The sequence below is a fragment of the Cavia porcellus genome, unplaced genomic scaffold (genome assembly GCF_034190915.1).
Source record: "Cavia porcellus strain 051 isolate PalLab524CR breed Dunkin Hartley unplaced genomic scaffold, mCavPor4.1 scaffold_9, whole genome shotgun sequence".
NCBI lineage: Eukaryota > Metazoa > Chordata > Mammalia > Rodentia > Caviidae > Cavia > Cavia porcellus.
The window spans coordinates 63,308,685-63,326,016 of NW_026947492.1; the positions used below are offsets into that span (position 1 = coordinate 63,308,685).

The 17,332-nt window shown below is 35.3% G+C and overlaps 1 protein-coding gene across 9 annotated transcripts in view; it reads right to left on the reverse strand.

The window, feature by feature from the left end:
- The window catches only part of Nup98 (nucleoporin 98 and 96 precursor), a 110,487-nt gene that overhangs the window by 33,729 nt on the left and 59,426 nt on the right, over positions 1 to 17,332 (reverse strand). For all 9 annotated transcript variants that reach the window (XR_010049855.1, XM_063256594.1, XM_063256596.1 and 6 more), the window contains 7 exons: positions 16,232 to 16,419; positions 14,757 to 14,873; positions 12,443 to 12,741; positions 9,222 to 9,335; positions 8,012 to 8,150; positions 6,487 to 6,664; positions 5,644 to 5,814 (listed from right to left, as the gene is read on the reverse strand). Coding sequence is in view for 8 of the 9 variants with exons in the window: in XM_063256594.1 (XP_063112664.1) it covers positions 5,644 to 5,814; positions 6,487 to 6,664; positions 8,012 to 8,150; positions 9,222 to 9,335; positions 12,443 to 12,741; positions 14,757 to 14,873; positions 16,232 to 16,419 (1,206 nt within the window). In the remaining variant the exon portion in view is untranslated. The remainder of the gene's footprint in view (positions 1 to 5,643; positions 5,815 to 6,486; positions 6,665 to 8,011; positions 8,151 to 9,221; positions 9,336 to 12,442; positions 12,742 to 14,756; positions 14,874 to 16,231; positions 16,420 to 17,332) is intronic.

Sequence of the window (17,332 nt, forward strand, 5' to 3'; positions counted from 1 at the left end):
CTCTTTATGTTTATAAGAATCAAGAGTTACATTTACATTTATTAAGCAGTTTTATAACTAAGAAAAAGTTTATGGTAAAAAGGGAAATGCTTCATAAAGCAGAAGCACATTGTAAAATTAACTGGTTCAGTAACAAATTCATTACATATGTCCTAAACTCACCTAGTAAAAATTAACAAGTGGATAAGCCAATGGATAAAACATTTTTAAGCCACAAAATTCTACAAGTTTCTTTTTTTTATAACTCATACGTTATCATTTTACAATTTCTATTTTTTTTTTATTTTGAAGAAAACCAAATGAGAAAACAAAATGGGGTCACTTCACAATTTCTGATTTTTAAATAAGCAGCCCATTTCAGGCCAAACTTCACATACATTGTTATACAACAGATAGTTTTAACAAAATGTTGATCGCTTCACTATTAGTTAGCTTTTTCAATTTTATATCCAATTGGATACTGTTATCCTCTCACATTCAACAAATATCCTTACGAAAGGAATTATTACTCTCATAGACAACTACAGAAATATAGAGATGTTAGACCCAAGGTGAACTGCCACTTAACATGTGAGCAATACCCAAGAACTACTCTAAAAATCACTGGTCAAAAGGCAAGGATGAACAGAGTTGGTCCACGCATGGGATGCCAGGTATGTGAGAGGCCTAAGGCAGGAGAAACACAAGTCTGGAGCCAGCTTTGGCAATTTAGTGAGACACTCTAACAAAGAGATGGGGATCTAGTTCAGTGGTGGCACACATCAATATTCGATACCCAGACACACACACACAAAGCAGATAGTATAGTTCAGGTGAGCAAAATCCTAGGTTCAATCCCTAGTACAACACAAACTCATAACCAATACCCTGACCCCCACCACTACCTGGTAAATAAGGTACCTTTTTCTATTTACTGGGAAGTCCACTGAGAAGAAGTCAGACTACTTTCATGCTTGAAAAATCAAAGGATGGACCTGTGGATGTAGCTCAGTGATAGTATACTTTAGTATGCTTGCCTAGCATATGTAAGGCCCTAGGTTCTATTCACGGTAATACAGGGGGGAAAATACCTTGGGATTTTCAGAATTCCATTTTAAGACTCATGGAAAACTTCACTCCATATGTTTCTGACAGATCCCTACCCCTTTTGAGAGATAGCACAATCAGCACAGTGATGGTTCAAAAATGTGCCATGATAATGCATAATTCCTTCTTCCCAGAAGCCCTATGGCTTCTTCCTCCCAAAAGTCTTTGCCAAAGCTCATGTATTTACCCAATTCCCTGACTCTCACAAAATAAATCAGCTCAAATCAGTCCCAGAGCCCTTCCTCCATCAGAGCCTGTATCAGGCAGAACTTGCCCTTTGTCTGCAGAGTGCTGCCATAGCCTTCTTTGTGGTGACTCCCTCCATGCCCTCTTTAAACTCTTTCCCTATCCAATTGCCTCCTCTTTTTAATATTCTGTTCTGCTCTATTTTGAGTACAAAGTTTCCACTCAGTCAGTTCCCCAATTTGTTAATTTTAACTAAACACCAAGTTTTTCTTGGTGTTTGCAATAGAATCCAGCACCTTCTGCATGCTAAGCATGTGCTTATTATAATTTCTTGCATATATGAGCAGACCACTAGATTGTCAAGGCTTGAAGACAGTGGCTATGGTTTACTGTATGTAACACAAAATATATTCACTCAGGGAAGTTTGACATTCACTGAATACTTGCTTTGTTATTGCAGTGTTACAAATGAAATACAGAAGAACAAGAAAGAGTAAGGTGGATGAGAAAAGAGGAAGGGGAAAGATGGGTCCACCTACTCAACAATTCAACCAAGGAGTAATAACAACAAACAAATATTCACCTACAGTATGTACTTTTAGAGAAAACAAAGATTTCATAAAATAACTAGATTAGAGATCTAAGGGACCCAGTAGATCCTTAGGAAGAATACTAACAATCAAGGTTTACTTGCTCCATCCTCACACAGACTTCAAACATATGGCTGATGCAAAATATTAACTAGTAAGTGAAAAAAGGGAATTACTATAAAACTATAAGTATTTGGTAAGCTCTTGGAACCCCCGTAGGTGTATGGATTTGGCTAAAGTGTATCGAAGTCATTGCAATTAACTTCCCTAAAAGATATCGTGTAGTTTTTTCAGATAAATATTAGAAGATTTCTGTTACTTCAAAGTCAGTTCCGAGAAGAAATCTGCTTGAAAAAATAAAAATAAAAATAAGGTTCAGAAGAAACTCCTGGAAAAGGAGCATCTGGTAAATTGAGTGTGATGGACCCATAATAGCAGCACTGGGGAGTCTGAGGCAGGAGGTTTTTGGTTTAAGGGCAATCTGGACTACATAATGAAACCCTATCTCAAAAAATAAAACAAAAGCAAAAAACAGGCCACTGGAAATATATGAAAAAGAAACACATATATACTAAGAGGGGCTAAGAAGTCATCTTAACTTTACCTTTTCTACAATGTAATCTCTTCAAGATAAGATCTTATTTCTAAGTATCAGCACAATGCACAGTTATATACATACATATCTGTAAAATAAATACCTAATATATACAGTGCCAGGTTTCAGAACAGAAATCTTTAGTCTTCCACTCAAAAGGACTTTCCTTATTCAAACAAGCCTGTCAAAACCCTAAAGATACAGTATGTTTTAACTTGGAGGGTAAAGTGAAATGTGCATCAAGACACTCAACAAAAACAATTAGTTCAAATTCAAATAGATACTTATAACTTATACAGCTCTCTCAGCAAGTTAATTTAATCTAAAAAAACTATAATTGCTATCTGTGTCCACAAAGCATTTCTATAGCTTTCTAATAAGAAGAGTGGTTTTTATTTGTTTTGCTTGAAAATCAGCTCTTTCAATAGTGTCCTCTAGAGAAATGCCACGGTAGGGTTTCAAAGACATACAAAGGTAAGTATGTATGTTTGCTATAGACACAGTAAGACATATTACTAGGCATAAGTCTTAACAACTTGAATAAATCTATAGTTGATTTTTATTTTTCAAAAAAAATTTCAGCCTAATATATTAAGAAGTTCATCCAATAATATCTGAAACAAGCTGATGGCTATAAATGTGTATCTACCTACCTATATGTCAATATATCTAAAAAGTTATTTGAATCTACACGCTGTTTCTAAGCAAACTAATTAGTCTGCCTTAAAGGTACTGAACTTGAATTATACTTCAATTATAAAAGTGGACTAAAAAGTATCATATTCTAGGGCCTAGGATGTAGCTTAGTGTCAAAGCACCTGCCTAGCATGAGCAAACCAACCTATGGGAGTTTAATCAATGAAAAAGTACTCATTCGATCAATTGCCAAAAGTCTTATGCCTTTCAATCTGGTGTAAAGATGTGGGAAGAAGCATTAAAAAAAAAAAAAGCATATATGAATACCAAGCCAGATTTAAGGAATCAATATCACCACAGTATTGATGCAGACAGGAAGTGGATCTCAGACTAGGGGTTTGAAACTAACACTCCAACATAAGAAAACATTTCTGCAACAGCCTTAATTTATCTGTGTTACTAAGACATAGGGAAAAGGAACATGAAAATTTAGTTACATACATACATACACATACACACAATTCTTTTTTGTGAGACAGAATCTCACTATGTAGTTCAGACTGGCTTTGAACTCACTATGTAGCCCAGGCTGGCCTTGAACTCGCATGTGAACCTCCTGCCTTAGCCTCCTGAGTGCTGGGATTATAGGCATGTGTGACTATGGGATTTTATATTTTCTCATTGCTTAGTTATACTAGTTTTTTTAGAAAAAAAAGAGGGGGACTCACAAACCAGTCTGAAACATGGAATGTAGGATATTATATCAAAGACAATGGAATAAGTTGTTTGCGTTAACAAAAATAGCAAATCTTTCTTAGAAGTTGGGAAAACACACTCAATCCTTTTCTCTCTTTTTGTTAAGAGAACCTGAGGATATGTAGAAGGGGAAATAAAGACCAAAACACACACACACCCCATAGCAGACTGAGGAACACTGTATTATGAAAATCAATCTCTTTAAGGGGTCAGGCAACAGTGTAAAGATATTCATCATGATTCAAGGATGAGAAGACAGTTTTGTTTTTGCTCTTCTAATCCAAAAGGTCAAGGACTTGAATTATTGTCAATTCAACTAGAACTCTGTTCTGGAATATTTTGGTGGTCAAAAATTTGAAAAGTTTTTGTTTATTACAGTGTTACTATAGGAGCTCTTAGTTATTTCCTAAATTGTACTCTGATAATTTGGGGGTGGGGGTCTTTTTGAGGCTGGCCTTGAATTCACTTTATATCCTAGGCTGGTCTTGAACTCACAAGGATCCTTCTGCCTCAGCTTCCCTAGTGGTGGGACTACATGTATTCTAATAATTAAGGCACCCAAAAACTACTAACTGGCAGTGTTACATAAATTTGTCCTGTCTGTCCATGGATGAAGCTTTTCTTTACTAGCTCTTATCTTTAGGGACCTACATATAGTGGCACAACAAGGCTGCTTCTCTAAAAATATATATAATGTAAGATCAAAAAACAGTAAGAGGATTAAGCATACAGGATTCAGACAAAGTGAACATGCATAACGGAAAAATCAAGCTCATTTACAGCATTTCTTAAGCCAAGATTTCTTAGGATATTCTAAATACTACAAAGAGAAAAAGTTCCACTTCTGTCTTCTCCTTTACCCGGTTTGTGCAAATATGAACATATACACACAATATTCTCCAGAAAATGCCTCAAAGGAATTATTTAATAAATCATAATAAAAGTTGCATGTTTTGGCAGCCATAAAATTGTAGCATGGAAAACTCCAAAGGTCCAGCTTTTAGTAGCTAAGAGGTAGAAGATGCTTTACAAAGAAGTCCAATATTAAGAACTCTTCTTTGAGTGTGACGGCATGAAAAATTTTTTAACTTGATTGAATATAAACAACATCCAGATTAAAGAAAGACTCTTCATGAGTTGGCATTCAAAGAAACTACCTGATACTCAAATTACAAACCTTTTCTGTAAAGACAAAAGGCTTATTATATTGGTTTAACAACACTGAAAAAGATACAAACAATAGCAATAGACAATACAGCCCCTATTCTCTTCAAGCTAAGTATTTCATTTGCTTTCTAAAATTATCTATTTTTATAAAGATCATTAAAATACAAATATCAAGAGGTTACCTGAAGTATAAGCAAACAACATGAGAAAAATGGAGTTAAAAACCCTTGAAGAAAGCTAAAAAACCATGGAGGTAAAGAACAAGATTAAACTGCACATCAGGTAGTGAATGAAAGTAGGATTTACTTTGCATCAATCCACAAAAGCAAAATGCTATCTTGAATTAATCACTGAGTAAAGAATCACAAATCCAAACAAGAAAGGGAGGTGTTTGAGAATGATAATCTGTAGAATGATCCAGAAGCAAGAGAATTCTTTAAATCTCTTTTGTAAAACACAGATGCCTGTACCACCTCGTGCCCTCTCTTGTACTCCTCTCAACAAAATTGCCAATATGTTTGTACTCTTCACAGTTCCAGAGTCATAAAACAGCTTTGTAACAGCTGAATGACTTGCTTTCAACTTCTGTATCATGGATTCCATTCAAATTCACTGTCCTTTCTCTACCTGAGGTGGAAGTGCAGGTTTGCCATTAAGAGCCATCTGTAAAGGGGCAGCCTGGCCTGGAGGAGACAAAGGGGCAGTCCCAGTCTTCAACTTCTTTGTACTAGTTTTGGATGGACGTTGTTCCTCCTCTTCATCAGAATCCTGAAGGCCATATTTAGAAAAATGGGAGACCTAAGGAAGAAAAGAATCCTCAAATTTTAACAGTGCTCTATTCAAGTTTCCACAATATATGCCCTTGCAATTTGTAGCAATACCTAAAAAAGGAGAGCTATCAAAGTACTTTAAGAAACTGAAAGGTTGCCTATTATATTTTTTCCCTAAGATTTAAAAGATGTTTGGTACATACTATCACTCCTTTCAATAGTCATATTAAATAAACATATATTATTATTTGTTTGTAAATGCAAACAATATAGGAAAAACAAACTCAAGACATATTCTGACTGCTTGCTCTCTACTTACACAAAGCCTCTTCAACTAGTTAAAAGTAAATGACAATTATTCAGGAAGATTTGAGTTACCAAGAAATAATTCTACCTGATGAATTAATGAAGCTACTAATGGTGATACAGCACAACCCAGAAATGTATTTAAAGTTCACAGAATGGGGTACAGGAATTGGATCATATACCTATAAAATTTGTAACAGTTTATTATTGTTGACTTTTAGTAAGGTGTGTAATTTAGAGCAAATCATAACATAGCTCTACATCTATTTCCTAATTTGCAAAAACAAAGAGAATTTAACACAATCTCTTCCACCACAAACTTTTTTTTGGACACAAACATTTTTAAACTCCAATTACAATTGTAACAATTCAGACTTAAGTAAAGTGACTATACCTTAAATACCCAAGAGCCTGTTTCAGGCCGGTACTCTTTGAACTGAGCTCCCTGTTTCCTTGAAACTGCTTCCAATCTCCCCTCATAGTTGATATCAGCAAGTCGATCTGGGCTCTTTATTAAACAACGAGATGTTTTATCTGTTGGCCACACTCCATCCAATGTAACTTCAGCCTTTCTGTAACGTAACCAAAACACATGCTTCATATTCAATACCAAAAGGCAACTTCCACGTATGAAATAAATTTAAGTATGTTACGTTGGAATTATGCAGGCATTTCATAAACTTGCTCTTGCCTCCCACAGGAGGAGGCAGTTATGCACAAGGAATCACTCTTAAAACTTACTCAGTATATGGTTTAGAGATTGCTTTTATTTTATTTTTTTAATTTTATTTAAAAGGAAAAAGAGAAAAAACAAAACAAAACAAAGCGGTGTAAGGGTACAAGTAATACAGAACTACAAAAAAAAAAAAAAAAAAAAAAAAAAACAGTAAGAAATCACCAGTTAATAGATTACACATTATCATCTTAGAGAGATTGCTTTTATTTTAAACTACCACAGTACATCAATTATTTCCAGAATTATTAGAATTAGAATTATTTCTAATTTTGATAACACCTAAGCTGTAAATGTCATGTGGTCACAACCAAGTCTTACTGTAGGTCTTGCAATGAGCAAAATCGCTTGCCTTTTTTAATTTTTTGGACAGAGTTTTGACAAGATGCTCAAGTATCTGGGCTAGGTTTGAACTTGTGATCTTCATGTAGTGCTGGGATTAAAGCCATGTGCTATTAAACCTAGTTGTCTTATAGTGTCTTTGCTGCCTTTATAATCACCTAACATTAAGAATCACCTTGAACAAGGATGAATTTGAAAGAGTTTCTTCCTCTTCAATTTTTTTTTGAAAGAATTGGAGAAGTAGAATTCATGGTATTTCTTCTTTATTATATTTGGAAAAATAATCAAGAGAAGCTATCTGGGCCTCAGCTTTTTGTTTGGACATTTTCGATAACTGACTCAACCTGTACCTGTTATATAGATTTACTCAAATTTTCTGCTTCTTTAACTCAAGGACTGATCGGTTACAAAGATAAATGATTTTAACTATGGCCCTTTCACCTGCCAAGCGGAATAACAGAAGCTAGAATTCCACACTAAAATAGAATTAAGTATGACCACAGCAGAAACAAAAAAGGTATTAAAATTTTTTGAACTAGCAATTGGACATGCTATTAGTAGAGAAAAGTGATTCTTAAAGTCACACTGTAGAATTTCATACTTTTAAATAAAGTAGAAAAACAAGTGAATCAGGAAAAAAGCTGCAAAAGCAAATACATGCAGGATCGCATTCATGTTTTAATTTTTTTTTATGGTGCTGGGGATTGAACCCATGGCTTGATCCCTGCTGGGCAAACATTCTATCTCAAAACTATATTTGCAGCACTCATTCATGTTTACTGGAATAAGAGAAAAACAAAATAATCTGGGATTTAACTGATTATTTCCAAATATAAATTCTTACCTATTTAGACCTTCACCCACAGGTGGCTTTTGGTCATCATCTAAGTAAACAATAACTTCTTTCCTTCGGATATGTACAATGTCATCCAAATTGAGATTTGTCAAATTCACCTCTCCTTCAAAATAGATTGAGCCATAACCTGTAAGTAGAAAAAATTCACCCTGCATAAGGAAGCAAATATCTACTTTATACCTAAACTGATAAAACAGTAAGTGAGCAGCTTTAAACAATCAGTATTTTAAATTATACAGCAGTTCTTGGAGTGGGCTATATTTTCTCTCCATAATATACTATGTATTGGACAGAAGAGCTGACATTACATTCTTATCTGCACTTTTATTAACACTTTTGCTATCCCTCAAAAGCCTTCTTAAATCTCTTCCAAAGTATACGTAATGCTGTCATATAAACAACTCTTAGTACTTCACCTGCCAAAGAAGTTAAAATGCTGGGGCTCTTTTTAAATACAGTATGCCAAGACATCCAATCCAAAAAAAATCATGTTATATGTAATAACATAATGCTATAAAATATAATTATTCAAATTTTGTATTAATTTAGTATTTGCTTTTTTTTGGTGATACTAAGGATTGATCCTAGGGCCTCATACCCACTAAGCACTAAGTCACATCTTCATTCTATTTATTATTTTATTTTAAGACAGTTGAGCAGGAAGGACTCAAACCTGGTGATACTCCTGCTTTAATCTTTTGAGTGACTAGGATGACAGTCAGGTGCCAGCAGTCCTGGCTCACTTAGTATTTTTCGATATTTCCAGTACTTTAACTTTAGAAAACTGCAATGAATCTGTTATTAGCCCAAAGAATGTTACATAGTTCTAGTCTATTTTTTTTTGTTTTTTTTTTTAATTTGTCAAAGGTTCTACTATTCATGCCAAAGGGGAGGGGGAGACAGAGCAAGAGCATCCCTCATTAAGAAAAACGTTTAAAAAAAGGGGGGGGGGGGTAAAGAAACAAACATGAATTGAGGAGAAGAAAAGTGGTTGAAGGAAGGGCAGGAGAATACTAAAGAACACTAAAGAAAACAAGTTGTAGTATGCACAGGTATAAATTCTCTTATGATGAATGTGATCATTACGTATATTTAAAATGAACTAATATAAAATCTTATTTAAAAAAAAAAGCTTCCCTCATTACAAAAACAAGGTGCAAATCCCCAGCTTATACACCAATTCCGAAGCTTTACCCACCTTTACGACCAATGGTGAAGTCAGAAACAATGCACTCTCCTTTCTCATTGGTAATTTTCCCAAGATCATCCATAGATGGAATAGTGTAGTAACCAACCTTAGTGAGAACAATGCCTATTACCAAAAAAATTAAATTAAAATTAAGTAGTAATGTGTGTGAGGGGCTGGGGATTTAGCTTAGCGGCGTAAGCGCCTGCCTTCCAAGCAGGCAGTCGTGAGTTCGATCCCTGGTACCGATGAAAAGGAAAAAGGCCAAAAAAAAAAAAAAAAAAAGTAATAATGTGTGATTATCTCTGGGCAGAGGAAATCTCAGCAATACCTATTTCAATTTAATTTAAATTTTTCTCCATTTAAATTTTAAAAAATTACCTGGGATATTCAGTAACTAAATTATCACATAAAGAGAAAATAATACACAGTAAAAGAATTTTTAAAAATTAGTTTTTATCAAATACAATTACAAGGAAACATATATTTGCACAACAGGTATTCATGGTCAAGTAAATTTAAGGAACAGAACATACATAATAGCATAGCATAGCATAGGGTCTATTTATAATACAATGAGATCTTTACATTTCCAGAGTTAACATCAGGATGATTTGAAAAAATCCGACACGAAAAAATGAATTAAAAAAAAAACCTTACATGAATAAATTCATGGTCCAAGGAAAACTGTACAAAGGGTACCATGAGTGGTGGTACATGGCTATAATTCCAGCACTTGGGAGGGTGAGGCAGGAGGATCACTGAGAGTTTGAGACCAAGCTGGGCTACATAGTGAAACAGTTTAGGCCAGCCTCAACTACAGAATAAGACCCTGTCTCCAAAAGAAAAAAAAAAATCACAAAAGAAGAAACAAAAAAAAAAAAAAAAAGAGAGAAAACAAAAAGAGAGGGAGAGAAAAAAGGTTTCATAACACCCTCAACATAAGGACCAGATATGATAACAAGATTTTTTTAAAAGCCTGAAGAACTAAAATGAAAGTAGTGAGCCAATGGTATGTTATTTTTACAAGTCCCTGTCACTGTAGCAAGATATCAGGCTAAATTCCTAAGAGAAAAATATTAAAAGATTGACACCAGGGGCCAGGGATTTAGCTCAGCGGAATAAGCACCGGCCAGGCAAGCGCGAAGTCTAGAGTTTGATCCCCAGTACCAAAACAAACAAACAAACACCTCTCAAATTTAAAAGACTGACATCAAACTCCAAAACCTGCAACGGTCCCTACTTTTATACTTGCTTCTTACTAGCAAGATTTTCTTTTTAAAATCCATTTTATTTCAAGGATAAAAAGAGAAACAAAAGTAGACAACAAAAACAAAAAATTTCAAAACACATCAGCGAACAACAATCGTACATACTTTGTGCACTGTCATCCCCAAATCATTCACCCAGAGCATAATACATCTGCATTCAATTGTCCAAACAATAACAGCACATCTTTCTCTTCAGTGAACTCAGAGAAAGCAGTAGTATAACTATCTTAAATATTTCTTTTATATACAAATACATAGGAATACAAAATCAGAAAGAAAACAGGGGAGGGGAGATCATGTATTGCTTATTTGAATTAAAGATACAATTATCAACATAAGCCTATGAAGACAAACATATGCAAATATATTCAAGAATTTTTCTTCTTGGGGAGGCAAGGTCTCATTGTAGTTCAGGCTGGCCTAAATTTTTTCACTATGTAACCCAGGCTGGCCTCAAAGCCTCTTGCCTCAGTTGGGATTACTGGTTTGTACCACCAAGCTTGGCTATATTCACAATTTTTTTTTTGGTACCAGGGATCAAACTCATGATCTTGTGCTTGCCAGGCAGGCGCTTATGCCACTGAGCTAAATCACCAGCCCTCATATTCAGAATTTTTAATGTGAAAGTACACAAGTTATCTCCTGCAGGCACTGAGCAACAGAAGATATGCTGTTTATGAAGGCAATAAGATAAGTAGATATAAAAAGTTTTCATAGACGCTTCAACAATGATTATAAAATCAATCCAAATGTTCATTATTGGAGAATGGAAACAAAAAATGAACATTCACATAATGGAATACTATGTAATGATATTAACTGTTGATATACATACCATGGATGAAATCTGAAATTATATTAAATCAAAAGTAAACAGTATGATTCCATTTATATAAAATGCAAGAACAGGCAGAAGTGACCTATGTGACTGAAATCAGAACTGTGGTTGAATTTTGGGAATGAGAACACAAAGAAACTTTCAAGGGTAAAAAGCATACTCAATGGGGCTGGGGATTTAGCTCAGCGGCATAAACGCCTGCCTTGCAAGCAGGCAGTCGTGAGTTCGATCCCTGGTACCGATAAAAACAAAGACAAAAAAAAAAAAAAAGCATACTCAATCTTGTTTGGCTTATCAAAATGAAATAAATTCTTATGGTTGGTAAATTTTTTCATTATATGCAAATTTTAACTCAGTTTATTTAAACAGGAGAAAAAATAATGATATCCCAAACTGAATTGAGATATGTCAGCATACACATATACACAAAGGCAATAATGAGGAGAGGGACTGCTGAAAAAAAACCAAGACACCTATATTTTGTGGTTTTGTAATCTTTGGTGAAGGATAAACAGAATTCAGGTGATAAAAATCTTATCAACAGTTATCAGCTGAACACCTATTAAGGTATATGTATAGGCCTTATGGGGGGTGTGTGCGTGTGTATCTCCAATCTAAATAAATAATTATTCTCATTTTTAAAATATCTGAGTTTAGGGGCTGGGGATTGAGCTCAGTGGCATAAGCACCTGCCTTGTAAGCAGGCAGTCATGATCCCCGGTACCGGTTGGTGGGGGGGCAGGGAATATATATCTGAATTTAAAAAAAGAGAAAGATTAAAGATATCAACATCTAAAAAAAAAATCAGAGTTTATAAAGTTAAGGACCGGTACCGATAAAAACGAAAAAGACAAAAAAATAAATAAAGAAATAAATAAATAAAGTTAAGGAAGGAAAGTATCAGTGTAGTCCTTTTGGCTATAAAAGTTGGGCTCTTCAAACTAACATAAAGACATCAATTTTATTTATTTATTTATTTTTTAAACTGATACCAGGGATTGAACTCATGACCACGCGCTTGCAAGGCAGGCACTTAGGCCGCTGAGCTAAATCCCCAGCCCCAAGACATCAATTTTAAGTAATTATGTACTTATTTCAAAATGATAAAAGTCTGTGACTCTGACCTGCTGGATGCGAAGGGTAAACATGATTTTCTATTTCTTCTCTGTCATCCTGCAGTGACTCATCATGAAAAGAGGTTTCTTCACTGCTTCCTTCCAGCCCATTTCGCAAAGCAACACGCATATTTAAAGCAACAATGGTATCATCCACACTGTTGCTGTTATTTGGTTTATTTCCAGCATTCTCTGGAGTTTGAGGAATGGGTTTAGCAATAGGGTTATTATAAAAATGTGACACAAGAGAATCATCATCTCCATCCTGCTGATGGTTCTCATCCACAGGTTTGCTCAGGAAACTAAATCTGAAAAGAGAAAAAAGAATTAATACCTTAGCTTCTTATAATGGTAATAATGATAATGGCTAATATTTTCTGAGACTTTACTATCTGCCACAGTACTTGGTAATTTCATGTATTAAAAATTAATTTAAGGAACTGAAAGGAGGGTAGGAGAAGTAGGGGGGAAGAATCAAGTTATATCATGTGCATGTACAAACTATCTATGATGACTGTGATCATTACGTATATCTAAAATGTAACAATAAAATCTAAAGAAAAAAATACTGAGTTATTGTGAAACAAAATTATAATTATTGTTTTTATTAAATGGAGAAACAGAAAAACAACACATCGAACATCACAAAGTATTAAATACTAGAGTTGAAATCTGTGTGTGTTTTATTTTTTAGGTACAGGGCAATGAACCCAGGGCCTTCACACCAGTCCTTTATAGAATTTTTATTTTCAGATAGGATCTTGCTATGTGTCCTTCTGTCTTAAACCTTCTGATGGGATTACAGGCAAATGCCAATATACCCTGCCTGGAGTTGAAGTTTCAAACACAGAACATCTGGTTTTAGATTTCATGCATTTAATTTTTTATTTCCATGAATGTAATGAGCACCCCAACTTTTGTTTAAAACAGAGATATGCTCTACTGTATAGGAAAGAATGATTAGTAGCAAAAGAAAAAACTGAAAAATTTTAGACTTAATATTATAATTAGCAAGGTGTTAAGAAACATTTTATCAAAAAAAAACCAAGTTAGGATTTTATGCAGCTAGGAAAGGATATATAATACATATATATACTTGCATATGTAAGAATTATTTTATTGAAGCACTGAGTACAGGAATACCAAGTAATGTAGATATCTACTAATGTTACAACTAGTTAAATTATCTTACATTCACCATGGCTATTCCAACATTAAAAACGACGAAGCAGATAAAAGTCAATACAAATATAGAAAGGCATTGTACCATTTATACATAATTCCTAAAGTATGTATCAGTAAAGGTACTGCTACATAAACAAATTTCCAAAATAGAATGTATATTAATAAACCATAACAGAATTACAGGTATACTTTCCCTTCCTCTTTTGTACACATACTCTATATTAATTTTTTTGTGTGGTTACAACAGAGCTAACTATCACTTAATCATTACAAAGTACTCTTTTATTTCAGGAAGATGAGGGGTTTCAAACAGATGCTAACTCTGTCCAACACAGTATTACACATATCCCAAAATAATTGTGTAATAACAAATCAGAACTCTAATAAATTACAAGTGTAATACACTCAAGAAATAAAAAATATGATTTCTATGTGCCCCCAAGCAGTCAACTTTCTAGGTGTGATTGATATATTGGGTCAACTTGAGAAGTTCAGAAGTTTTAACTAAGGGACTGAAGCAGGGAACCAGGGTGTTACTCTGGAAACATCTTCATCCTGTGCAAGAGGAGGGCAGGGAGATGATATGTGTGTTATACCACCCTACGGAGTGGCAGCCTGCTTACAATTCAAGGGAGCAATAGAGGCTTGCTCTGCCTCACTTTTGCTGTTGTCTGGCACCTTGAACTGTTGCCCCTCTGCCATGCCACTGTGCTTGGGAGCCAGCTGATTATGGACTGACTCCATTAACTATGAGCTAGATAAACCATTTCTTAATTTTGGGTGTCAGGTATTTTATTCCAACAACAAAAGAAAAGTAAGACAACATTCACTAATCTGCAAAATTTTTATAATATTGCAAACTCAGGGCTAGGTGTGGTAATACACATCTGTAATGACAGCTACTTGGAAGGTTAATACAAGAGGTTCACAAGTTCAAACGTGGCTTGGGGAAATACGTTAAATTATCTCAAAAAATTGAAAAGGGAGGAAAGTAACTGAGTGGTAAAGTATTCACCTAGCATATGTGAGGCCCTGGATTTAATCTTTAGTACAAAAAAACAAATAAACAAAACAAAATCTAAGTTAAAGATCTCTGCAAAATATGAAGAGAAATCAAAACAACTCAAAACAAGTTTACCTTTCTCCATTTTCTGGATATTCAGATGGTGACGCCAGATCTTCTGAATCACGATTAACAGGAGAAAACAGATTGCTATTGTTAAGGTTCTTCAAAACCAGCTTCTTAATGCTCTTCCTGTAAATGAAGACCAAAAAAAAAAAAAAAACAAAACAAAACAAAACAAAAAACCAACCTCAGGCATCTAGTTATATCACCTACAAACGTGAGCCTTTCAAAAGAGTATCTTTGAGGCTGCAGAAGCCATGGGCCAGGAAAAGGAACAAGAAGTCAGCCTGCCTTTCCCCATGAGCCAGCCAGCCTGCAGGTTGAGACACGCCCCTACCCCAGGGCAGGAAACTGGCTCACTCCAGAGCACAAGCTGGGAGGATAGCAATTGAGGTACAAAAGCCAACTTAATGCTTGTATTAAGTGACTGGCGTTGCAGGCCTAGGGCCAGTAGCCTGAGTAGCTGTTTAAATAATAGTGATATGCATTATAGCAACTATTGGGGATTTCCTTCTGTTCTGCTTTTGAAATTCTATATGGTTTTCACTGTTTTGTTTCGTTTAATTTCCTTAAAAAAAAGGGGGGGGCCACTCTTGTTCAACTTTGTTTTTTTAAAGATAGGTATTTGACTATATTGTAGTCTGTGGTTTGGGACAATAAAGCAAAGGATATTTACAAAAATAAAAGATCCTCGTGACCATCTCTTCCTTCTCTGAACCCCTTGAACATTATCACCCATAATGAATTCCCACTTGTTCTCAAAGCTTATAACAAAAACAAATTTAAAAACCTACTTTTTCCTTTTGATTAGAAAAGTACTGCTTTTTAAAAAATAAAGCATGTAAGTGAGCCAGGCAAAGTTGTACATGTCTGCAATCCCAGCACTCAAGGAGGCTGAGGCAGGAGGATCGTCATAGGTGCGATGCCAGCCTGTGCTGTTACACAATGAATTCAAGGCACCACCTAAACTGTAAAGCAAGAATGTCTCCAAAAAAAAAGGCAACCATGTATCTGTCTAGCCATGCAGCTATAAAAGTAATCAACAAATGTAATGCCCTAACATTCTCTTGTCCTAACATTAAGTTTTTAACAGTTTGATATATAATTTCCTTTAGGATTGTTTTTCTATGTATATAGCAACATTCCAGCAAATCATACAGTGTGATTTTTGGTGTTTAGCAATTCTTCTATAAATTTTCCTGTGTATTGGTTAGGCAAGTGCTATACTGAGCTAAATCCTTTGCCCTCTTGCCATTTTGAATTTATCAAGAAAAATGGTATTTCTCAAAAACATTTGTATATAAAACAAGCACATTCAAATATTTTTGTTAACTATGGTTATCCTTGAGTGATAAATGTATTTTTTGCTTCAGTGATGTCTGCAGTTGTCAAAATAAAAAGCTGTATTACATTTGTACTACATTTAAATAATTACATATTTGATCAATATTTTATACTGAATTTAGATTAATAAAAAACAAACTCACTTGGGCATGAATGCTCCATTGGCTAGGGATGGTTCATCATCATCGAGCCCATCAAAGAGATGTGATTTGGTTGTGCCTGCTGTTTGTAAAGCCTTGGGCCGGACTCTGGTGGCAGGACGGGGTGTCAATTTATAATGGGTAGGTGTAGTAAGAGCCTTCTGAGCTGCTGGATTTGTTGGTTTCAATCTCTGAAAAAGAAAAGCATCAAGGGAAGTTCTGGTTTAATGTAGGCTCTAGTCTAAAATAGGAGAATGGAGTTCAAGCCTAATTGCTGGCATTAATCTGCTATGTTTCTTGAAGTCTTATCTCCTTTAAAACAAATATGTTGCTGGCTGTGGTGGCACACACCTGTCAGCTCAGCACTCAGCAGGCTGAGGCAAGACGATTGCTGTGAGTTTGAGGTCAATCTGGGCTACTATATAATGAGACCCAGTCAAAGAGAGAAAGGAGAAAATTATTTTTTGAGGGATGCACTATACTCCCTCAAGCTATCAATGCTTGTTTTCTTATTTAGTCACTATCTTTTTCTTATCTCTCAGTAGAAAGGTCACAGGTCTGCCAGCAATGAAATGCAGACTCTCTCTTTGTACCCAGAATGAGCTTACTTTGGAACTGAGATACCCTTGAAACCTATATATAATTTGTATAATACTCCTGGATTCTACCACTTTGATATGAGGGGACACACAGCAATCCCAGCACTCTGTGTTTGGGGAATGCAAAATGAGACCAGCCACCAGTTCTTTAAGAAGTAGGACCAGAGGCTGGGGATTTAGCTCAGTGGCATAAGCGCCTGCCTTGCAAGGCAGGCAGTCATGAGTTCAATTCCCGGTACCTATAAAAAGGAAAAAAGACCAAAAAAAAAAAAAAAAGTAGGACCAGTGCCAGTGGTCTCCCACAGAGGGCTTCTGGGTAGGTCTGGGCCAAAGTTCTATGTTGCTGTGTTACCCATGAGAAAACAGCTGTGACCTGGAGCCAGCAGTCAGAATTCAAAGCAGGGGATGTGGCAGACCTGGGCACACACTGGCTACCACTGGTGCTCTAGACATTGCTTTGCTGCCACTGCTGAACAGGGCAAAGACCCTTCTTCAGAAAACCTGT